This window comes from Stegostoma tigrinum, chromosome 13, assembly GCF_030684315.1.
Source record: "Stegostoma tigrinum isolate sSteTig4 chromosome 13, sSteTig4.hap1, whole genome shotgun sequence".
NCBI classification, from domain to species: Eukaryota; Metazoa; Chordata; class Chondrichthyes; order Orectolobiformes; family Stegostomatidae; genus Stegostoma; species Stegostoma tigrinum.
In genome coordinates, this window is record NC_081366.1 from 13,617,636 (window position 1) to 13,642,935 (window position 25,300).

A 25,300-nucleotide genomic window follows, 5' to 3' on the forward strand; every position below is an offset into this window, starting at 1 on the left:
TTAGATTTTGATTGTTGACCCAGATTGTTCTGACAAGACCCCAGCAGAAATGTTTATCTGTGAGACTCTAATGTTTTCATTGTCAACTTCCAAAACCTTTTATTTGCCAAGTAATTTTATTTCACATGAAACCTCTTGAGTTTTTTTGTGACGGACAGAATGTCATTTGGCGTTGCGTTTTTTGTTTCAGTCTGCTCGCTGTTCGCTCGCGGAGTCTATGCGATCTTTGGGTTTTACGACAGGAAGACGGTAAACACACTCACATCGTTTTGTGGAGCCCTGCACCTCTCGTTCATCACTCCCAGCTTCCCTGTCGATACCTCCAACCAGTTTGTCATTCAGATGAGACCTGACCTACAGACTGCTCTGCTCAACCTCATCGAACATTACAAATGGCAGAAGTTTGTGTATATTTACGATGCTGATCGCGGTAAATAAACCTTCATCCCACCCTCCATCAAATCATTTTGCAAGTCACGCGATAACTACTGTCATAACTTCACAATATAGTACAAATTCCCTGTAAATATTATGGCTCACTCATTAATATATTGATGCTTTTGAGATTTGGAAATTGTGCATGAAATTGGAAATGTGCTAATGCTGGGAAAGTGTAGGAGGATGAAACCAAGGAGCTACAGACCAGTCTGTTTAGTGTGGTTTGTGGGGAACCATTTCATTATGGACTGCAGGAGTGAGAAGTTGTATAAATATCAACTCATTACTGAATGTCAGTGTGGTTTTGTTGAAGTTGCAGTCACACCTGAATAAAACTTAGAAATTTGCAGGGCTGAAGAGGAATTGCATAAATCTCTCAAAGACCAGTACAATGTCCTCTTGTCATGTAGTGCAATCCTCTAATTGACTACTTTTCTGACTAACCTAGAAGAGCTATTTTTTAACAAACTTCTCAACACCTCCAAAGATTGCTATACATATGTCACCAAATCTCTGTTTCTGCACCCTCTTTAAAATGACACAATTTAATTCAAATTACCTCGACTTGCCTTCACCAAAATCTATCACTTCAAACATCCCTGCATGACATTTTGTTGACCATGTGCCTGTCCACTTCACTACATTGTCTAGGTTTTCCTGAAGATCACACCATGACAAGCAGCATATGTAGAGAGAGAGCAGCCTCATGTTTTGAGTCAGCTCTGATGAAGAGCTACCTAGACTCAAAACTTTAGCTTGCTCTCTCCCCACAGATGCTGACTGACGTGCTGTGATTTCCAGCACTTTTTCTTTTCAGTACAGATTCCAGAAACTGCAGTAATTTGCTCCCAGCTTTTCCTGAAGCCTGAACACTTGATATTATGCCTCAGGTTTGTCAATAATATGTCAAACAGGACAACAGTCCTAACAGTGACCATGGGGAACACAACTACATCCTTCTCTTCAGTCCGAAAAGCAACTGTTCACTATTTTTCGCTGACTCTTATCCATTTTAATATTCTGACTTCCACTGTCCCTTCAATCCCAAAAGTTTTAATGTTTTCAAAAGCCAATTTTTTGGCTGTTTTGTCAAAAGCCCCTGTGGATAATATCAGCTCCACTTCCCTTATCGATCCTCTGCATTCCTTCAAAACCAGTCAAATACAAATCATTTTAAACACCCTCATTATCCCATGATTTTCGATAGGACCATTAATCTTATCTCTTCATTAATTTTTAGCCACTGTACTCATGGGAAAACAGAATTGAGTCAAAAATGAAAAGTTTTGAACTTTCACAGAAATCTCCCAATAGCAGAGATCTGGTTTAGGGAGGGGAATGTAATTAGAGAACATTATTTAGGGAACGTAAGCTCTTCTCCTTAGATAGGAGTGAGATGAGGAGAAATTTCTTTACCCAGAGAATGGTGAGCCAGTTGAAGGATCATTTGAATGCTGCTTTTCTTGGATGGCAGAGCCTGTGTTGAATGCTCAACTCCTTTGTTCCTGGTCAGGACTGTCTGTACTACAGAAGGTGCTGGACACAGCTGCAGAGAAGAACTGGCAAGTGACGGCAGTCAGTATTGAGAGCACCACTGAAGAAGGTTACCGGATGCTCTTCAAAGATTTGGACAAGACAAAGGATAGGCACGTCATCATTGACTGCGAGGCTGATAAGCTCACCACCATCATGAATCAGGTGACACCGGTCAAACAATAAACAGGCACTGGGCTGACCTTGGGCAGACAATGGAGAGAGACAGTGAACAAGAACTGGGTAATGGAGAGAGGGAGTGATTCAGAAAGAGACTAGTCAATGGAAGAATGACTAGGTGATAAGGGAAACAGCAGTTGTGACATAGAGGAGGTGGGGGCAATCAGGTCAGGGGTGGAGGTGCTGATGGAAAGGGCAGATGAGGTTGGAATCGGAGTTGGGCAACGACAGCATTGAATGGTTAGAATGTGAAACCAGGAAAAGTAAATAATTTGAATATTCCTACCAGCTGTGTGGGGTCTGAATTTGTCAGAACAAGCCTCTCTGCCATTCTCTTGAGGACTGATGCTTGTGGTGGCTGCATTCAGAGAATCCTCATGCAGATATAATGGTTATTCTTAAATATGCAAAGAACCCACTGCCTTGGTTCTGTAGTATTTTCCTAGACCAAGTACCTTGCCCTGAAATAGGACCGAGATGAGAAATTTCTACAAAGTTCTATTGACTTGATAGAGGTGTACAAAATGATCAGAGAAGTGGATAGAGTAGACAGCCAGAGACTGTTTCCTAGGGTGGAGGTAGCTATTATGAGGGGACATAGTTTTAAAGTGAAAGGAGGTAGATATCGTGGAGACATCAGAGGTAGGTTCTTTACTCAGAGAGTGGTAGGGGCGTGGAATGTATTGCTGGAGAGGGTAGTGGAGTTGGCCTCGTTAGGAGCATTTAAACAGCTATTAGAAAAGCATATGGATGATAATATAAGGTTGCAGTGGAGGTTAGATAGACCTTAGGTTTCAGGTAAAAGTTTGGCATAACATCGTGGGCTGAAGGGCCTGTACTGTGCTGTAAAGCTCTGTGTTCTATGTTAAAGTGCCGAACCTGTGGAATTCTCTGCCACAGAAAGCAGTTGAGGCCAAAACACTGAATGTTTTCAAGTAGCTAAAGATAGTTCTTGGGGCTAAAGGATATGGGGGAACTTTGGCTAAAGCGGGTACAGCAGACTGAGTCGGAAGATCAGCCATGATTATTTTGAGTGGTGAAGTAGGCTTGAAGGGCTGAATGACCCACTCCTCCTTCGATTTTCTGTTTCCACCAACAGGAAGCTTTGGTACCACTTTAGGTGCTAGGAAAATGTGGAGCCATCCATTGCTGAGTCTCAAATGTCACCAAGTGGAACTGGTTTAAAAAAATTGAAAAGAATTGAACCAGGGTACAGACACATGCTTCAAAATTCTGTCCACGTTTTAATTTCATTCTCAATCTTTGTATTCCCAGTGCAATCTGGTCATTCGATACTTTTTCTCTGCCACTGGTGATGGTGCCACATGATGGCAGAAGCATGGAAATATAGTATTCATTGCTAAGAGGTTGTTATGAGCAATTATAGTTTGATAAGACACAACACTATTCATCATGGGGTAGTAAAGGTGAAAAGTAAAGAGCTATTGAAAAGCTGAGTCAATGGCAAGGTCATCTCTGCATCTATGAGTTGATAGGGAAGGGGAGCTCCATGTAGAGGAAGATTTCACAGTGGGAGATGAGCTGATCTGTCTATCAGTCAGAATCCCTGAGCTTAAATCTGATTTTGTTCAGTCATTTATGGATAATGTTCTCACATCGCAGTGAGCCCTGTTTGTGATTTCAGTTTTAACAGTTGATGCTAGTGAGCATCAGAATTATCCCACTGAGCATTTCAGTTCAGTTCACCAAGCCCCCAATTAACCCATCCTTAAAGCTGGTCAATGCATTGAATATAGTAGTCGAGAGATCATGTTGTGGCTGTACGAGACATTAGTTAGGCCACTTTTGGAGTATTTTTGCCATACTAGTCTCCCAGGAAGAATGTTGTAAAACTAGAATGGGTTCAGAAAAGATTTATAAAGATGTTGCCCACGTTGGATGGTTTGAACCATAGGGAGGGGATGGATATACTGGGGCTGTTTTCTCTGGAACATCGAAGGCTGAGGGGTGATCTTATGGAAGTTTATAAAATCATGGGGCATTGATAGGGTAAATAGGCAAGATCTTTTCCCCAGGGTGGGGGAGTCCAAAACTAGAGAGCATATGTTTAAGGTGAGAGGGAAAAGGTATGAAAGGGACCATAGGGGCAACTTTTTCACATGGATGGTGGTGCGTGTATGAAATGACCCCAAAGGAAGTGGTAGAGGCTGGTACAAACACAACATTTAAAAGGCGTCTGATTGGGTATATGAACAGGAGGTGTTTAGCAGGATATTGGCCAAATGCTGGTAAATGGGACCAGATTTATTTAGGATATCTGGTCCGCATGGATGAGTTGGACCGAAGGGTCTATTTCCATACTGTATATCTCTATGACTCTAATTCCATTCTGTAAAGGTACACATTTATCCAGGATTGGGTGAAGTTCTAAGATCAGAATATGTGGCAGTGAATATTTTCTCACATGAGAATTAGAAGTTGGGAAAATGTCAAAATGGAGGAAAAGCTGGACAACGTTCAAGCTTTCCCTGATAAGTGGGAAAAGTAACATTCATTCTACACAAGTCCCAAAAAATGGCCATCTGCAATTCGAGAGAATTCAACCATCTCCTCTTTGCATTCAATGGTATAACCATCACTGAATCCGCCTATTATCAACATCTGTGTTGTCACTAACTCTGACCAGGAACTAAACTGGATGAACCATATAAATCGTGTGTCTATAAGAGCAGGTCTGAGGCTATGAATTCAATGGCCAGTATTATAGAATTACAGAATCCTTACAGTGTGGAAGCAGGCCAGTTGGCACATCAAGTCCAGACCAGCCCTCTGGAGAGCATCCCATCCAAACCGACCACCCCCTCACCGTATCTCTGCATTTCCCATGGCTAACCTACCTAGCCTGCATATCCTTGGATACTATGTGTAGTGTAGCATGGCTAATCCACACAACCTACACATCTTTGGACTCGACCCAGAGGAATGCATGCAGACACAAGAAGAATGTGTAAACTCCACATGCGCAGTCACTTGAGGGTGGATTGCACCTGGGTCCCTTGCACTGTGAGGCAGCAATGCTAACCACTGAGCCATGGTGCCACCCATAGCTCACCTTCTGACTCCTCAAAACATGCTGACCATCTAAAAAAAGGATATGTTTACAGTATGATAGAATGTCCTCCACTTAGCTGGATGTGTGCAGCACCACAGCACACAAAAAGCTCAAAACCATTCAGGCCAAAGCAGCCCACTTGATTGCCACCCCAGCTAACACCCTCAGGGTGGCATGGTGGCTCTGTGGTTAGCACTGTTACCTCACAGCACCAAGGACCTGGGCTTGATTCCAGCCTCGGGCAACTGCCTGTATGGAGTTTGCACATTCTCCCCATGTCTCTGTGAGTTTGCTCCAGTTTCCTCCCTCAGTCCAAGGCTGTGCAGGCTAGGTGGATTGGCCATGCTAAATTGCCTGTAGTGTTCAGGGATGTGCAGATTAGGTGGGTTATGGAGGGATGGATCTGGGTGAGATGCTAAGAGGGTCGGTGTGGACATTTTGGGCCGAAGGGCCTGTTTCCGCCCTGGAGGAACTTAATGTTCACTGCCATCTCACACTTGTGTAGTGGCAGCAGTGTGTACCATCCACAAATGCACTGCAGAAATCTGTCAAAGCTAAATTCCAAACCCACCACTGCTACCTACTTGATGGAAGAAGGCAACAAACACATGGGAACACTGTGTTCGGGAACCTAAACCGGGGAGCAACAATATCCTGGCAGGGAGGTTTGCTAATGCCATTCAGGAGGGTTTAAACTAATATGGCAGAGGGGTGAGAAGCAACTCAGTAGGTTAGCAAGTAAAATGACTGAGGAGGAGTCAGGGACTAAGACCAGTAAACGCTAACAGGAAGAATAGACCAGGGGAGGTTACTGAACACAGCAGAACCGACAGGCTGAGCTGCATTTGTACTGATCCAAGGGGTATGACAGGTAAGGCAGATGAACTTAGAGCTTGCCTTAGTGCATATAATTATGATGTTGTAGCTACTACAGAGAGGAAAGAACACTGGCAGCTTTACATTCCAGGATTTAAATGTTTTAGGTGAATAGAGAAGGATGTAAATGGGTCTGGGGAGTTGTGTTATGATTAGGAGGAATGTCACAGCAGTACTGAGGGAGGATACCTTCGAGATCTTATCTGGTGAGGCCATATGGGTAGAGCTCAGCAACAGAAAGGGTACAATCACTTTGATGGGATTGCACTACAGGTGTGTACAGGTTATTGAAAAATGTAAGAACAACAGGGCTGATGTGGGTGATTTTAGCAGTACCTATATCGACTGGAGCTCGCTTAATGCCAGGGGCTTGGATAGGGGCAGTTTGTTTGGACTATCCAGTACAGTTTTTTGAAGCAATTTGTAAATAGTCCAGCTCAAGAAGGGGCCATATTATACCTGGTATTGGGGAATGAGCCTGTAATCAAAGTTTCAGTGGGGGAGCATTTCGGGAACAGTGATCACAATTCTTTAAGTTTTAAGTTACTCAATGATAAGAGTCATCTTCAGGTGAAAGTACTAAACTGCAGGAAAAGTAACTACCGTAATATTAGGCAGGAACTGGGGAACGTCGATTGGGGAATGGCTGTTCGATGATAAATCCCTGTCTGGCATGTGGAAATCTCTTAAAGGCTATTGAGTCATACAGCACAGAAACAGATCCTTTGGTTGAACGACCAAGTTTCCAAAACTAAACATGTGGCTTATGACACGCTTATCTTCATCAGCCAGGGCATAGAATACAAAAATTGGCAAGTCATGTTGCAACTAAAGGATTGGATTCTTGGCAGCGTGGAGGAACAGAGGGATCTTGGTGTGCAGATACATAGATCCCTTAAAATGGCCACCCAAGTGGACAGGGTTGTTAAGAAAGCATATGGTGTTTTGGCTTTCATTAACAGGGGGATTGAGTTTAAGAGTCGTGAGATCTTGTTGCAGCTCTATAAAACTTTGGTTAGACCGCACTTGGAATACTGCGTCCAGTTCTGGGCGCCCTATTATAGGAAAGATGTGGATGCTTTGGAGAGGGTTCAGAGGAGGTTTACCAGGATGCTGCCTGGACTGGAGGGCTTATCTTATGAAGAGAGGTTGACTGAGCTCGGTCTCTTTTCATTGGAGAAAAGGAGGAGGAGGGGGGACCTAATTGAGGTATACAAGATAATGAGAGGCATAGATAGAGTCGATAGCCAGAGACTATTTCCCAGGGCAGAAATGGCTAGCACGAGGGGTCATAGTTTTAAGCTGGTTGGTGGAAAGTATAGAGGGGATGTCAGAGGCAGGTTCTTTACGCAGAGAGTTGTGAGAGCATGGAATGCGTTGCCAGCAGCAGTTGTGGAAGCAAGGTCATTGGGGTCATTTAAGAGACTGCTGGACATGCATATGGTCACAGAAATTTGAGGGTGCATCCATGAGGATCAATGGTCGGCACAACATTGTGGGCTGAAGGGCCTGTTCTGTGCTGTACTGTTCTATGTTCTATGTTCTATGTTCTAACTGTATTGATCTTTAGTTAGACCACATTTGAAACATTGTGTACAGTTCTGGTCACCAGCCTGCCTGAAGGATGTGGAGGCATCAGAGGGGCTACAGAAATGGTTTATCAGGATGTTCCTTGCTTTGGAGGGTATTAGCTGTGAGGAAAGATTGGGCAAACTTGATTTGTTTTCACTTGAACGTTGGAGGGTGAGGGGCAGCCTGGTGGAAATTTACAGAATTGAGAGGCATGGATAGAATGGATAGTTGGAGTCTTTTCGCTAGGGTAGAAATGTCAACAACTAGGGGATATAGGCTTAAGGTAAAAAGGGGAAAGTTTAAAAGAGATGTGAGAGGCAGGTTTTCTACACAGGAGGTGATAAGTAATTGGAATGCTCTGTTGGAGGAGGTTGTGGAAGTTTCAGAGGCAGCTTGACAGATAGACGAGTAGGCAGGGAATAGAGGACTGTGTAGAGGCAGAGATAATGGGAACTGCAGATGCTGGAGAATCCAAGATAACAAAGTGTGAAGCTGGGTGAATACAGCAGGCCAAGCAGCATCTCGGGAGCACAAAAGCTGACGTTTCGGGCCTAGACCCTAGAGGCAGTAGTTTTTTAGTTTAGAAAGGAGTTGTGTTGGCTCAGGCTTGCAGGCCCAAAGGACCTGTTTCTGTGCTGTACTGTTCTTTGTAGCCATTGCCTGTAAGGTCCCCTCCAAGCCACACATTGTCCTGATTCGGAAATATATCACCATTCCTTCAGTGTCACTGTGTCAAAATCCTGGAACCCTGTTCCTAACAGCCCTGTTGGGTGAATCTGCATCAAATGGACTGCTGCAGTTCAGGAAGGTAGCTCACCAACACCTTCCTGAGGATAACTAGGGATGACTAACCAATGCTGGCCAGCCGCTGACCTTCAGCATCTTGAGCATGTTCTACCATTTGACAAGATCATAGCTGCTAATTGCAGCCTCAACTTCACTTTACCATATAATCAGTGACTGCCTTGTCAATCAGTGATCTGTCCAACTCAGCCTTAGCTGTATTCAATGACCCTGGCTCCATTTCCGTCATGGAAAGAAAAATTCACGGAGCAAAGATCCTAAGCGGGGGGTGGTGGAGGGGGTGGGGGGGGTGCGGAATGTGGGGAAGCCCCTTAAAGTATCACATGGGACAGTCCATTTGAGCTCATTAAAAAAATGTTGTATTCTCTGTTTTTTACAGATCATAAGCATTGGAAAACATACCCAAGGGTATCAGTACATCTTCGCAAGCCTGGTAGGTTTACAACTGACTCCTGAACCCCAGCTCAGTCAGTGAGAGACTGTCCCTGAATCCCAGCTCAATCAGTGAGAGACTGTCCCTGACTCCCAGCTCAGTCAGTGAGAGACTGTCCCTGACTCCCAGCTCAGTCAGTGAGAGCCCAGCCCCGAATCCCAGCTCAGTCAGTGAGAGACCAGCCCCGAATCCCAGCTCAGTCAGTGAGAGCCCAGCCCTGAATCCCAGCTCAGTCAGTGAGAGACTGTCCCCGAATCCCAGCTCAGTCAGTGAGAGCCCAGCCCCGAATCCCAGCTCAGTCAGTGAGAGACTGTCCCTGAATCCCAGTTCAGTCAGTGAGAGACCAGCCCTGAACCCCAGCTCAGTCAGTGAGAGACCATCTCTGACTCCCAGCTCAGTCAGTGAGAGACCAGCCCTGAATCCCAGCTCAGTCAGTGAGAGCCCAGCCCCGAATCCCAGCTCAGTCAGTGAGAGCCCAGCCCTGAATCCCAGCTCAGTCAGTGAGAGCCCAGCCCCGAATCCCAGCTCAGTCAGTGAGAGCCCAGCCCTGAATCCCAGCTCAGTCAGTGAGAGCCCAGCCCTGAACCCCAGCTCAGTCAGTGAGAGCCCAGCCCTGAACCCCAGCTCAGTCAGTGAGAGCCCAGCCCTGAATCCCAGCTCAGTCAGTGAGAGCCCAGCCCCGAATCCCAGCTCAGTCAGTGAGAGCCCAGCCCTGAATCCCAGCTCAGTCAGTGAGAGCCCAGCCCCGAATCCCAGCTCAGTCAGTGAGAGACTGTCCCTGAATCCCAGCTCAGTCAGTGAGAGCCCAGCCCTGAATCCCAGCTCAGTCAGTGAGAGCCCAGCCCTGAATCCCAGCTCAGTCAGTGAGAGACTGTCCCCGAATCCCAGCTCAGTCAGTGAGAGCCCAGCCCCGAATCCCAGCTCAGTCAGTGAGAGACTGTCCCTGAATCCCAGTTCAGTCAGTGAGAGACCAGCCCTGAACCCCAGCTCAGTCAGTGAGAGACCATCTCTGACTCCCAGCTCAGTCAGTGAGAGACCAGCCCTGAATCCCAGCTCAGTCAGTGAGAGCCCAGCCCCGAATCCCAGCTCAGTCAGTGAGAGCCCAGCCCTGAATCCCAGCTCAGTCAGTGAGAGCCCAGCCCCGAATCCCAGCTCAGTCAGTGAGAGCCCAGCCCTGAATCCCAGCTCAGTCAGTGAGAGCCCAGCCCTGAACCCCAGCTCAGTCAGTGAGAGCCCAGCCCTGAACCCCAGCTCAGTCAGTGAGAGCCCAGCCCTGAATCCCAGCTCAGTCAGTGAGAGCCCAGCCCCGAATCCCAGCTCAGTCAGTGAGAGCCCAGCCCTGAATCCCAGCTCAGTCAGTGAGAGCCCAGCCCCGAATCCCAGCTCAGTCAGTGAGAGACTGTCCCTGAATCCCAGCTCAGTCAGTGAGAGCCCAGCCCTGAATCCCAGCTCAGTCAGTGAGAGACTGTCCCTGAATCCCAGCTCAGTCAGTGAGAGCCCAGCCCTGACTCCCAGTTCAGTCAGTGAGAGCCCAGCCCCGAATCCCAGTTCAGTCAGTGAGAGACCAGCCCTGACTCCCAGCTCAGTCAGTGAGAGCCCAGCCCCGAATCCCAGCTCAGTCAGTGAGAGCCCAGCCCTGAATCCCAGCTCAGTCAGTGAGAGACCAGCCCTGAATCCCAGCTCAGTCAGTGAGAGCCCAGCCCCGAATCCCAGCTCAGTCAGTGAGAGCCCAGCCCTGACTCCCAGCTCAGTCAGTGAGAGACCAGCCCTGAATCCCAGCTCAGTCAGTGAGAGACCAGCCCTGAATCCCAGCTCAGTCAGTGAGAGCCCAGCCCCGAATCCCAGCTCAGTCAGTGAGAGCCCAGCCCTGACTCCCAGCTCAGTCAGTGAGAGCCCAGCCCCGAATCCCAGCTCAGTCAGTGAGAGCCCAGCCCCGAATCCCAGCTCAGTCAGTGAGAGCCCAGCCCTGACTCCCAGCTCAGTCAGTGAGAGCCCATCCCTGACTCCCAGCTCAGTCAGTGAGAGCCCAGCCCTGACTCCCAGCTCAGTCAGTGAGAGCCCATCCCTGACTCCCAGGATAATTACATTTATTTTAAGAATTGGACAAATGTAGGGTCCCCATCTGTCACATGCTGATAATCTGCATCTTTCTGACTTGGTTTGTATTGAAGGGTTTCATGGACATGGATCTCGATAAATTCCGGCATGCAGGAGCAAATGTGACTGGGTTTCAGATTGTGCGGCCTGACAGTGCTCAAGTATTAAAATTCCTTCAGCGTTGGAAGAAACTCGATGGCAAAGAGTATCAAGGAGTTGAAGGACATAAACTGAAGGTAGAACCTTTTAAGTATAGATTTAAAATTATTTTTCCCATCTTTGGAACAAATAGTAACGGAGTCACCACAACCCAGTGAGAATAATGTGGCAAAGTCACAGAGCCACTGATAATCAGAGTATTAGAAACAGGAAGTGGTGCAGGCCATTCGCCCTTCCGCTCCTGCTTCACTACTAATTAAGATGAAGGCTGGTCTTTGATTTCAACTCTATTTTCTGGAAAGGAAGTCCTTGATGCTGTGAGTAGAGACACTCTCTCCGGACCTTAAGGTTCAACTTCCACCTCAGGTTTTGACAATGTTAGAAGATTGTGCCAAACAAGCCAACTATCAATCTGTAAGTTCTTCGAATGCACCTCTGGCAGGCAGTAAGAGTGGGAGGTTCTCAGTCACTGAGAACAATGTGTTAGCGACAGTGCTAATATCCCCCTGTTAATAGACCCAGCATGCATGTTCTTACCATGAGTAAATATCTTAGGGACTGTGCGCATACTTTCCACCCTAACCCCATATCCCTTGATTGCCTTGCGGTACAGACTAAGGATCTATTGAATGTACTCTTGAGCATGATTAATGACAGATTTCACAGTCCTATGGGCTAGGGAATTTCTAAGAGAACCTGGCCCAGTCTTTCAGGAGCATTTCCAACGCCAGATGAAGAAGATCTCTCATATATACTGACACTTGTCAGAGTTATGGACCAGCAAGTGGGGAAGTCAGTGACCCAGTGAAGAGAAGCCTGTTGAAGGAGGCGAGTAGGAGTACCTTGGAGCCCAAAAGTATTATACTTATCTGTTGACACTCTTAATTACCTGGAATTATCTTGCCATTATCTCTCCACCTATATATTCTATACCTGCCTATCTCCCTCCATCTGAAGAAGGAGCAGCGCTCTGAAGCTTGTGATTTTAAATAGATCTGTTGGTCTATAACTTGGTGTGAGTCCTAAACACAGAATGTCATTTTTTTTTGGGCCAATACCAATTGTTCTTATCGAGACAGGGGAGTCAGTGCAGGGTGTTTCTTAAATCATTTCATTTCTGAGTGGTGCCGTGGCTGCTATTTAACGTTCAGGTTCGTAGCCAACTGGGTCCTTCCTGCTGACAGCAGTTGCCCAGGCTGATGGTGTGCAGAGAGGGTCAGACGTCTCTTGCATCACATCTCCCTGTTAGTTTAAGCTGCCAGCCAGAGACTCAGCCTTTCAGTCACTTGCTGATTTCTGCAGCTGTCTGATCACACCCTGTCAGCGTCTCATTTACACTGTGTCACCTTGTATTTGTGTCCTGGTTCTCAGACAGGATCTCACTCTCAGTACATTTCCCTTTCCTCTCCTGCAGTATACGTCAGCTATGACCTTTGATGGAGTGCTCGTGCTGTCTGAAGCTTTCAAGTACCTACGCAAGACAAGGATCGACATCTCTCGGAGAGGAAATGCAGGAGACTGTTTGGCAAATCCTGCTGTACCTTGGGGTCAAGGGATAGACATTCAACGAGCCCTACAGCAGGTACAATATTGTGACGGGGAAACGCCTGAGGATTTCTCTACCCCAAACCATCACGCTCCCAAGACAGATATAGAGCGGGGTTAGATACAGAGTAAAGCTCGATTTCATTGTCACCTTCAAACAGTCTCCAGATAGGTATGGCACAGGGTTGGATACAGAGTGAAGCTCCCTCTGAACTATCCCCATCACTTCTAGGGCAGGTACAACACAGGGTTAAATACAGAGTAAATCTCCCTCTCCATGCTGAAATGGGTTTTGTGTTTGGTTGAACTTCAGGTTCGTAGTGATGGATTAACTGGGAACATTCAGTTTAACGAATTTGGACACCGGACCAACTACACTGTCAATGTGTTGGAGCTGAAAAGTGATGGAATTAGAAAGGTAAGTGAATCTTGCACAATACCTTCTATACCTTCTGTATAGCCCATCACCGCTGATGCAATCACCTTCAACCATCACAGCCAATACAAGCAACAACCTTTATTCACCGTGCTTATCCCCAATACAACAAATCATCCTTGCCACCCATACTCCCGAATCAGCTCTAGCTCAAAACCACCTGAACACCATCCTATCTGTAGCCGTACAGCCTCTGTATACCATGTCACCTGTATCTTCTAACTAGCCATGCCCTTAATCTAGGTGTGTCCCCAACCAGCTGGAGCCCAAACCATCTGCTGTCCAGTGCCCAATCCCTGATGCCATCACGTACCCAAATCAGTTTACCAAACCACTATTCCTAAGCCACTGGAACCCCAAACCACATACAAACCATGAACCCAAGTCATCCAAGCATATAAACCCAAACATCTGTACAACCAAAACCATCTACCCCACAGAACCACCTGTACACCGCCAAACCACCTATAACTCACAAACCATATGTAACCCCAAAGTCACCTAAACCCCCCGAACCACCTATACACCGTCGAACCACCTATACACCGCCAAACCACCTATACACTGCCAAACCACCTGTACACCGCCAAACCACCTATAACTCGCAAACCATATGTAACCCCAAAGTCACCTAAACCCCACAAACCACCTATACCCACTAACCACCTGTACCCCCAAAGAATCTATAAACCCCCAAACCACCTCTAAATCACCTATACCCCCTAACAGTGGATCCTGCACCAAAACATGCAGCGCACCACTGGTCGCAGACTTCCACTCGATAAAACAACCCTCTACCACCACTCAAAGACAGTAAGAACTGCTGATACTGCGGTCAGAAATAACAGTGTGTGGAGCTGGAGGAACACAGCAGGCCAGGCAGCATCAGAGGAGCAGGAAGGCTGCCATTTCGGGCCGAGACCCTCCTTCACTCTCTGTTTCCTACCTTCAAGCCAATTTTGAATCCACCTGGCTAGCTGCCCCAGATGCTATAATGATCTAACCTTACTAACCAGTGTATCATTCAGAACCTTGTCGAACACTATGCTGAAGTCCACATAGACAACACCAAAGCTCCGGGATACTCATGATCAGGTGCCAGGGATTTATGTACCTGTATGTGTTTTAAGGCCTCCAGCACCTCCTATTCTATAGTATGAACTCTTCAGGACATTACTATTTATTTCTCCAAGTTCCCTAGCTTCCATGTCCTTCTCCACAGTAAACAGTGATGTGAAATATTTGTTTAGTATTTTACCCATCTCCAGTGGTTCCACACACACACCACCATGTTGATCCTTAATGGCCTCTATTCTCCCACTCACTACTTTTCTGCTCTTAATGTACTTGTAAAATGTCTTTGGATTCTCCTTAGCCCTGTCTGCCAAAGCTGCCTCATGTCCCCTTTTTGCCCTCCTGATTTCCCTCTTAAGTCTACTCCTGTTGCCCTTATACTCCTCTAGGGAGTCACTCAATCCCAGCAGCTCATACCTGATGTATGCTTCTTTTTTTCCTTAACCAGAATGCCAATTTCTCTAGTCATCCAGCATTCCCTACACCTAGCAGTCTTACCCTCCCACTAATTGGAACGTACTGACTCTGAACTCTTGTTATCTCATTTTTAAAGGCCTCCCACTTCCCAACCATCTCTCTGTCCCTGCGAATAGCCTCCCCCAGTCGACTTTTGAAAGTTCCTGTCAATACCGTCAAAGTTGGCCTTACTCCAATTTAACTTTATGATCAATTCTGTCCTTTTCTATATTTATAAGTAATAGAACTATGATCACTTGCCATGCCTTATTTCGCAAAAAGAGATCAAGTATTGCTCCTTCTGTAGTAGGCGCATTGATACATTGAAAAAGACATTTTTCTTGTACATGCTTAAAAAATTCCTGCCCATCCAAAGCTATGATAATCCCAGTCTATGTTTGGAAAGTTAAAATGCTCTACCATTACAACCCTATTATTTTTACAGATATCTGAGATCTCCTCATGCACTTGCTTCATAATTTCCCACTGACTATTTGGGGCCTATAATACAATTCCAACAAGATGGTCATCCCTTTCTTGTTTGTCACTTCCACCCATACAACATCACTGGACTATCTCCAGGAATATCCACACTACGTACAGCAGTGATGTTATCCCTAAACAAAAACACCACTCCCCCTTCTCTCTTGCCTTGCCTTCCATCCTTCCTATAGCATCTATACCCCAGAATATTAATCTGCCAGTGCTGTCCTTCCCTGAGCCACATTTCTGTAATAGCTATGATATCTCAGTCCCTTGTTGCCAACCATACCCTAAGTTCTACTGCCTTACCTGTCAGTCCTCTTGAATTGAAGTAAATGCAGTTTAATTTATCAGTCTTATCTCATTTTGTGCCCTGATCTCGTTGCCTTGACACCTTGATTTGGTCTCTTATCTACTGCACTAGCCTCAACCTTTTCTCTTTTCTCACTATCACTTTGGTTTCCACCCAACCTTACTGGCTTAAAGCCTCTGTAGCACTAGCAAATCCCCCTGCAAAGATATTGTCCCCTTCCAATTCAGGTGGAACCCATCCGTCTTATACAGGTCATTTCGATCTCTGAAGAGATCCCAATGGTTCAAAAATGTGAATCCTTGCCCTCTGCACCAGCTCCTCAACCGTGCACTCATCTGCTCTCTCCTCCTGTTCCTACTCTCACTAGCATGTGGTATCAGTAGTAGTCCAAATATTACTACACTTGAGAACCTAGTTTTTAACGTCCTGCAGAGTTACATATATTTTCTCTGCAGAACCTTATCCCTTTCCCTACTGATGTCATTGGTACCAGAGTGCACAATGACTTCCTGCTGGTCTCTGTCCCCTTTCAGAATATTCTGTAAGGCACTAGGGAGGCAACACACCACCCTAATGTCTGCTGACGGCTACAGAAATGCCTGTTCCCCAGACCAGAGAGTCTCTTATTGCAATCATTTGTTTGGAACCTGACATAACCCTCATTACAGTAGAGCCAGTCATAGTACCAGAAACCTAGCTGCCAGGTGCTATACTCCCCTGAAAGGCCATCCCAGCTACAGTACCCAGAATGGCAAACCTGCCAGCAGTTTTTGCTCAATGTTGTTGACAAGGTAGTGATGAACTCCTGCTTTACATTTAGTGTGGGTAGATCTATGTGCTATTAGGGAGGAGTTTACAGGATTTTGACAGAGCAACAGTAAATGAATGGTGATATATTTTCTAGTTGGGATGGTGAGTGGCTTGGATGGGAGCATGGACATTAATACTGCTTCTTACAGATTGGCTATTGGAATGAAGATGACAAGTTTGTTGCAACAACAGGAGACCATCACATTGGCAACGACACCAGTGGCATCCAGAATCGGACGTATTTTGTAACGACAATCTTAGTAAGTGTTGCTACACTGAGTGTGATCAACCAATGGGTTGCTGAGTGAACAATAATAACTTCTCATATTTCTGTGCATGGAACCAAGAAAGAGATAAAGTCCAGTGAAAATCTCACTGAACAACAGACTGTGCTTCGGTGGCTGAATGGCGTCGTTTGTTCCTATAGTATCCTTTACATTGTCGATCCATGTGACAACTTCTCTGGAGGGGTGGGGGTTTCTAAGAAACAGAAGGAGTCCATTCAGCCATTTAAACCTGTTCTGCCATTGACTGAGTCCAAAGCTGATCTTTATTCTAACTCTACATACCTGCCTTGGTTCTATAACCCTTAGTTTGATTATCCACAAAAACATTCAGAAATCCAACATTGAGAATATGGTGATGTAGTAATAATGCCACTGAACTAGCCAGAGGGGTAGATGAGTGTTTTGGGGATATATGTTCACATTTCTCCACAACTGCTGCTGGAATTTACATTCAGTTAATAACTCTGGAATATAAAACCAATATAATACTGTAATAGTGTAGGTTAGATGGGCTTCAGATCGGTATGACAGGTCGGCACAACATCGAGGGCCAAAGGGCCTGTACTGTGCTGTAATGTTCTATGTTCTATGTTCTAACCATCAGAAATAGGAACAGGATTAGGCCGCTTGGCCCTTGGAGCCTGCCCAGCTATTCAATAGGATTATGGCTGATCTACATTTCTTATGTCAACTTTCCTGTGTTTTCCCCATAGCCCTTGATCCCTTAATTCATCAATAATCTATCTCAGCCGTTAACATACACAAGGACTCTGCCCCCACGGCTCTCTGAAGCAAGGAGTTCCAACGACACAAAACCCTTTGAGGGAAGAAATTCCGGCACTTTTCAGTCTTAGACTGGTGCCTGTTTATTCTGAGTCTGTGCCTTCTGGCCCTAGACTCACAGCATTTATCCTGCCCAGCCTGTTAAGAATCCTATATGCTTCAATGAAAAGGGAGTAAGGACAAAGACTGAAAATTACAGGCCATTTAGCCTAACCTCGGCCATGAGTAAGATTTTGGAGTCCATTGTGAAGGATGTGATTTCTACATGCTTGGAAGTAAGTGTTTGGTAAAATGGGGCCAAGTCAGCGCGGCTTCATCAAGTTGGGGGGGTTGGGGGGTAGTGGTCATACCTGACAAATCTGTTAGAATTCTTTGAGGAAGTGATGTACTAGTTAGTCCAAGGAGAGCCAATGAATGTTATCTACCTGAACTTCAAGAAGGCTTTTGACAAGATGCCACACAGGAGTCTGCTGATTAAGATAAGGGCCCATGGTATTAGAGGCAAGGTGCTAGCATAGATAGAAGATTGGCTGTCTAGCAGCAAGCAGAGAACGAGGATAAAAGGGTCTTCCTGAGAATGGCAGCCAGTGACAAGTGGTGCTCCATAACGGTCAGTTTTGGGACCACAGATTTTCACTTTATATGTTAATGATCTAGATGAAGGAACTGTGGGCATTCTGGCTAAGTTGCAGATGATACAAAGATAAATGGAGGGACAGATAGTATTAAAGATGCAGGGAGGCTGCAGAAGGATTCGGACAGGCTAGGTGAGTGGGTAAAGAAGTGGCAGATGGAGTACACTGTGGGAATGTGTGAAGTCATACACTTTGGTAAGTAGAATAAATGGGGAGAAAATTCAGAAATCTGAAGTGCAAAGAAACTTAGGAGTTCGAGTCCAGGATTCTCTAAAGGTAAACTTGCAGGTTGAGTCAGTAGGTAGGAAGGCAAATGCAACTTTGACATTTATTTTGAGGCAACTTGAATATAAAAGCAGGGATGTAATTTTGAGACTCTATAAGGCATTGGTCAAGTCACGTTTGGAGTATTGTGTGCAGTTGTGGGCCACACGTCTCAGGAAAAGTGTATTGGTCGTGGAGCAGGTTCAGAGGAGGTTCACGAGAATGGTCCCAGGAATGAAAGCTTAACATATGAGGAATGTGTGAGGACTTTGCGTCTGTATATCAGTGGAGTTTAGAAGGTTGAAGTGCTATCTAATTAAAACTTACAGAATACTGACTGGTGTGGACAGAGTGGATTTTGGGAAGATGCTTCCATTGGTAGGAGAGACTGGGACCTGAAGGCACGGCCTTAGAGTAAAGGGAACATCTTTTAGAACGCAGCTAAGGAGAAACTTCTTTAGCTAGACAGTGGTGAATCTATGGAATTCACTGCCACAGAAGGCTGTGGAGGCTGGGTCATTGAGTACATTTGAGACAGAGATAGATAGGCTCTTGATTATCAAAGAGATCAAGGGTTACGGGGAGAAAGCGGGAGTATAGGGTTGAAAAACTTTATCAGCCATGACTTGATGGACCGACTGGCCTATTTCCTGCTCCTATGTCTTATGGTCTCACATACATCTAAAACTCCAGTGAACAGAATTCCAACCTAGTTGGCCTCTGCTTGTAAGACAGTCTGTCCATACCAAAGATCATCCTAGTGAACCTTCTCTGAACTGTGTCCAAGTGATGTCTTTCCTTAAGTAAGGTGACCAAAAGTGCTCACAGTACTCCAGTTATAGTCTCACTCGCACGTTATACTGTTGTAGTTAGACTTCCCTACTCTTATACTCCAACCCCCGTAAAATAAGGCACATTTCCATGAGCATGACAGCTATCATGAGTTGTTATTAAAAGAAAAATTGGATTACTAATTCCCTTTAGTAAAGGAAATCTGCAGTTTTTACCTAGTCTGGCCCGTATGTGACTCCAGACCCACAGCAAGGTTGTCAGCTCTTAAAAATACATTTGAAATGGCCTAGCAAGGTACTCAGTTCAAAGACGAATAGGAATGAGCAGCAACACTGTGCCAGTGATATTCACATCCCATGAAGAAAAAGACAAGCAAAACATTGCAGATGATGAAAATCTGAAGGCAAAAAAATACTGGAATTTTTTTGGAAATGCTCAGTCGCTCTGGCAGCATCTCAAAAGAGAAATTGAGTTAACTTTCTGGTCAATCAGTTCTAAAGAAAGGTTATTGACCTGCTATATTAACTCTGTTTCTCTCTCCAGTTGCTACCAGACCTGCTGAGTGTCTTTTTGTGTTTTCTGTTTTCATTTCCAGAATCAATCCATCTCGGATTCAAAGTTTTCATTTTCTCCCAGTTTCAACAGTATTTTGAGGGCGAGAGTTCCAGATTTATTGTATCCTGTGTGTGAGGAAGTGCTGGTTGCTATCACTCCTAGATGACTTGGCTGAAATGTCAACATTATGTCTCCTTATCCTGGTCTCTCCCTCCCAGAGGAAATAATTTACCTGCTTTGACCTTATCAAATTCATTTACTCATTAAAATTCTCCATGTAAAATTACTTGATACTGACATATGTCTCAGAGCTGAAACTTGATCCACTTCTCCATAAAGCTGACACCGTGAACCCAGGACAGAGGTAAGCCATCTGACTGCGATCCCTGCCACAAATGAGAGGAGTGATAAATTCAGCCAAAATTTTCACAATATGTCTCATATAAAAGTATTAGCCCATCAGGATGTCATCAACCTTTGACACCTTACCTTACACCCTCTGTAACCTTTGGCTTCTCCAGTGCTCTGCCACCTGTACCCTGACCTGCTTTAAGATCTGTTCACCTGTCGTCTCCAATTCCTGCTGACCTATTTTGGTTCTGAGGAATATAGGAACTGGAGAGAGCCATTCAGCCCATCAAACTTATCTACCATTTAGTTGATCATCTACCTCATTGCCAATTTCCCACACCATCTCCCACTGTATCCCTTTATGTCATTAGTCTCCAGAAATCTAACAACTTCCGTCATGAATGTGGTCAATGATTGAGACCCTTCATTCCTCTGGGGTAGAAAATTCCAAAGACTTGTAATCCTCTGACTGAAGAAATTATTCTTCCTCTCGGTTCCCAGTAACCTGCACTTGAGATTACGCCCCTGGTTCTAGACTCACCAGCCAGAGGAAACATCTCTATCTACTCTGTCTTGCTGTGTAAGAATTTTGTGTATCTCAATGCAAGCACTTCTCATTCTGTGACACTCTGGAAAATACCGCCTCACTTCTGAATCTCACCTCTTTAGAAAATCCTGCAATCTGTGGGATTTATCAAGTGAACCTCTGTTGCACTTCTCCCATGGTATGTGTGTCTCATCAGATTGATTTGCTCAATTGTCACAGCATTCACAATATGAATATTCAGTAAACTAGCTGTATAACTCAGATTTGCAGTCTGGCCCCATATAGAACATAGAACATACAGTGCAGAACAGGCCCCTCGGCCTTCGATGTTGTGCCGAACTGTGACCTAATCTAAGCCCATCCCCCTACACTATCCCATCATCATCCAGTCCATATAAGTCTGAAACCATCACAAATAGCTTAGTGTGGTAAGAAAGTGTGGGGCTGGATGAACACAGCAGGCCAAGCAGCATCTTAGGAGCATAAAAGCTGACGCTTCGGGCCTAGACCCTTCATCAGAAAAGGGGGATGGGGAGAGGATTCTGAAATAAATAGGGAGAGAGGGGGAGGCAGACTGAAGATGGATAGAGGAGAAGATAGGTGGATCTCTCCATTCCCCTTTTCTGATGAAGGGTCCAGGCCCGAAACGTCAGCTTTTATGCTCCTAAGATGCTGCTTGGCCTGCTGTGTTCATTCAGCCCCACACTTTGTTATCTTGGATTCTCCAGCATCTGCAGTTCTCATTATCTCTAATAGAGTGAGAACCTTTGATTTATTGTGATAAGACCACTAGGTCACTGCCTTAATGGTCCAATAGCACTGGGAGCAAGAAAAACACATTCTAGGCATTCCCTGTTTGTTTGTAGCCACTATTGTGTATAATAGCATTAGGACCTGTGCTCTGTCAGGTGAGACCAATGAAAGAAATGCATTAAGATTTGAAATGTAATTAACAAGGAATCACCAATGTGCTAAAGGTTTCATGTTCAGAAAATGGATGTTGGTGGTAACTGGACAGCATGCATCAAATAATTCAATCATCAGCACAAAAGCAGGAGCAGCCTTCAACCCCATTACAGCTCTTGTATGCTTACCATTATTTTTAGTGGGATAGTGACATACGTGTAAAGTCACTGGAATTATTCCATAGGACTAGGCTAATATTCTTGGGAAAAGGCTTCAAATTGCAATACTTAAATTCATAAACTCTGGATTTACCAACTAGTTTTAGTAATGGCAACCAGGAAATTCTCACAGATTGTTGTACAAACCCACTTGATTCACCAATGCCCCTTAGGGATGTGAAATAACTACACAGAGGCCACTATCCAGTTACCAAGTCACCCTTTATTTTCCATGTGCCCCATACACTGGCTGTGGCCAGCCAACTCAAAGTTAGTCCCTACAGTGAGGAGATTCTGCATCTCCTGTTTATATCTATCACCCAGAGCTCCCTGATTCACAGAGTTAACAACCTCAATCAAGGATTGCATAGTCAATAAGATCCACCTGGTTCCAATCACTACAGGAAGCAAATCTACCATCCTTGCCTGATCTGACCTACATGTGATTCCAGACCCCCAGCAATGTTATTGTCTGTTAAATGAAATGGCCTAGCAAACCAATCAGCTCAAGGAGTAATTTGGGAATGGCAACATATGCTAGCAGTGCCAATCCCATTAAATCACAACCTCCCAGATGTTGAATTCCTTGATATCTGACAAACTATCCATCGAAGCATTGCATATAAAATAACTCAACTTCCACAGCAAACTGGAAGAGAATTTCAAAGGTTTGCAATATTTCTCCTCATCTCAATCACAAATGGTTGCTTCCTTAGCCTGAGAATATATCCTTCAGTTCTGTCCAGGAGAAAACATTTCTCAGAATCACCCCTGTGAGACCCTCAAAGAATTTGCCATAGCAAGATCACATCATTCTTTTAATCTCCAGAGAAGACAGACGTATTCCACTCAAACTCTCTTCACAGTACGGCCTTCTCAATGAATCAATCTAGTCATTTTCTTTTGGTGGCACCTACTCTGAAGTCAGTATAAACTTTCTTTAGAACTGTACACAACACCCTACTTATAGGATTATAGTCCAACAGGTTTATTTAAAATCACAAGCTTTCAGAGCGCTGTTCACTTCACCTAATGAAGGAGCAGCACACTGAAAGCTTGTGATTTCAAATTTCTAAAGAAGGGTCTAAACCCAAAATGTCAGCCTTCCTGCTCCTCTGATGCTGCTTGGCCTGCTGTGTTCATCCAGCTCTATACCTTGTTGTCTCTACAACACCCTACTTGTTGTTTAACTAGAGCTCTATATACTTACTGAAAGACTTATAAAGACATTTTCTAGTCTTAAAGACTTACTCTTGTGCTCCTGTCTACATGCGATTAAGGCTAACATATCATTTGTCTTCCTGCTGTATCGGAGTATTAACTTGCTCTGATTTGTGTGCAAGAACTTCCAAATTCCACTCAGTATTTCCCATTTTAAAAAATGTTCTTCATTTTTATTCTTCCTGCAACAGTGGATAATTTCACTGTGCCTTACGTTGTATGTTCTCTGTCACCTTGCAGCCCTGATGTGGAGGTCCTGATGTTCAACTGGGATGGACAAAGTCAGAAGTCACACAACACCAGGTTATAGTCCAACAGGTTTGTTTGAAATCACAAGCTTTCGGAGCGCTGTTCACTTCACCCGATGAAGTAGCAACACTCTGAAAGCTGGTGATTTCAAATAAACCTGTTGGACTATAACCTGGTGTTGTGTGACTTCTGATCTTGTAGCTCGGGTTTCTTAATTGGCCGGTTTCCCTTTGGCAGCTTGTTTCCCCACTGACCTGTAAATAAATGATTGACTGTCTAGTTGCAGTCTCTGGTTGGGTGAATGTGGACCCTTGTTCGTATGGAGCAAGTTTCGTCCCAGATTTCATTGTTCTGAGTTGGGACACTTCACTCCAGAGTTCATGCTGGATCCTGTTTGAGTTGGGATGGAGCTTAGCTTAGCTGCAAAGCCCTGGGTGATGGATCTAGTCCTGGCTCATATGCCATTCGGGTGAACCTGGCACAATGATTGAAGCATCTGATTGAATGAGCAGGATATTGCCCTGTTGACTCAGTGCTTTGTGTTCGCAGGAACCTCCTTACGTGATGCTGAAGAAGAATCATGATCAGCTAGAAGGTAATGATAAATACGAAGGTTACTGTGTGGAGCTGGCAGCGGAGATTGCCAAGCACGTGGGCTTCAAGTACAAACTCGCAATCGTGGCAGACGGAAAATACGGAGCGAGGGATCCAGACTCCAAAGTGTGGAATGGGATGGTCGGCGAGCTTGTGTATTCAGTGAGTTTCATGTGACACTTTGGGGTCAGCATAATGTACCACACTTGTTCATTCAAAGCCTGTACATGGTGTGTGGTCAGGTTTTAGCAAAGCTTAAAAGCACTCTATAAAAACACATGTACTATATCACTGAGCACCGTCCTTGAGTAACCTTAGAGTGAACAAGTTTAATTCTGAGATGAATGACAAAACATCACGAGGGGCATGGGTAGGGTGAAAAGCCAAGATGTTTTTTTCTCCCAGGCTAGGGGATCCAAAACTAGAGGCCATAGGTTTAAGATGAGAGAGGAAAGATTTAAAAGGCACCCAAGGGACAACTTTTTCACATAGAGGGTGGCACGCGTATGGAATGAGCTGCCGGAGGAGGTGGTGGAGGAGAGTACAATTGCAACATTTAAAAGACGTCTGGATGGGTTTATGAATAGGAAGTGTTTCGAGGGATGTGGGCCAAATGCTAGCAGATGGGGCTAGATCAGGCTAGGATATCTGGTTGGCATGGACGAGTTGGACCGAAGGGTCTGTTTCCATGCTGTGTTACTCTATGAAGCTATGACTCGATATCCCTGACAAAGAAGGAAGCTTCCATTCAATCTATATTTGCTTTGTCTCAGTTACAGACATACATGTTCGTTCTTATTTGAGAAGCCCAGCTGAAGGATTGAGAATCAGTATTTGTTTTCATAATTTTGATGGAGACACAAGGCTAGGGCAAAAAACAAAGGCGTTGTCAACAGTGGAGAAAGAGAAAAAGAGATATAAAATGGATACAAAATTAAAGGAACACTTTGAGAAATTCTGCCTGATGTTAGCCCTCTAATTAGTTGAAACACAGTTTGTTGCAAAGTTATAAGTACCAGGGCAGGCAGAGACACACAGAGCCTGCAAACTGAAAACATCTCTTTCCCTCTCGCTCTATCTCTGTGGGGGAAAAGGCAAAAATAACAGCTTAAAAGAAGAAATTGTAACAAGACAATACTCAGGTCCATGAATTAACTGCTAAAGTGAACAATGCCCATTGCTTCACAGATAGCAGTGCATCATCATGCTAAACGTTAAGAGGAACTGTGTAAGAAAACTTAACCCATTCTTTAATTCAGGACTTTTGATCTTTGGAATTTTGTTTACCGTGTCTACATTCTTAATATTTATAATATCTATGTCAAATTGTATGTCATTCCTGAGTACCTTAATCGTGAATAGGTGTGTGTGTGTGTGTGTGTGTGTGTGTGTGTGTGTGTGTCTGTGTGTGTGTGTGTGTGTGTGTGTGTGTGTGTGTGCGTCTGAGGATTTTGAGGGGATATAGTTCAAGAGGCATATTAGTAGATTAGGAATGTTTATCTCTGCGATTTATTAAAGTCACCTTGTAATGAATAGAGTTAGTTTCTATTAATGTCAATGTCTGCTATGACTTGTATTTGTCTTGAATAGCAGTCAGTCAGGCATTTTGGTGCCAT

At 44.8% G+C, this 25,300-nt stretch overlaps 1 protein-coding gene across 4 annotated transcripts in view; it reads left to right on the forward strand.

The window, feature by feature from the left end:
* The window catches only part of LOC125458209 (glutamate receptor 1), a 212,464-nt gene that overhangs the window by 78,023 nt on the left and 109,141 nt on the right, over window positions 1-25,300 (forward strand). For all 4 annotated transcript variants that reach the window (XM_059650581.1, XM_059650583.1, XM_059650582.1 and 1 more), the window contains exons 3-10: window positions 191-430; window positions 1,952-2,136; window positions 8,856-8,909; window positions 11,081-11,242; window positions 12,580-12,747; window positions 13,024-13,128; window positions 16,432-16,542; window positions 23,640-23,846. In XM_059650581.1, the coding sequence (XP_059506564.1) occupies window positions 191-430; window positions 1,952-2,136; window positions 8,856-8,909; window positions 11,081-11,242; window positions 12,580-12,747; window positions 13,024-13,128; window positions 16,432-16,542; window positions 23,640-23,846 (1,232 nt within the window). The remainder of the gene's footprint in view (window positions 1-190; window positions 431-1,951; window positions 2,137-8,855; window positions 8,910-11,080; window positions 11,243-12,579; window positions 12,748-13,023; window positions 13,129-16,431; window positions 16,543-23,639; window positions 23,847-25,300) is intronic.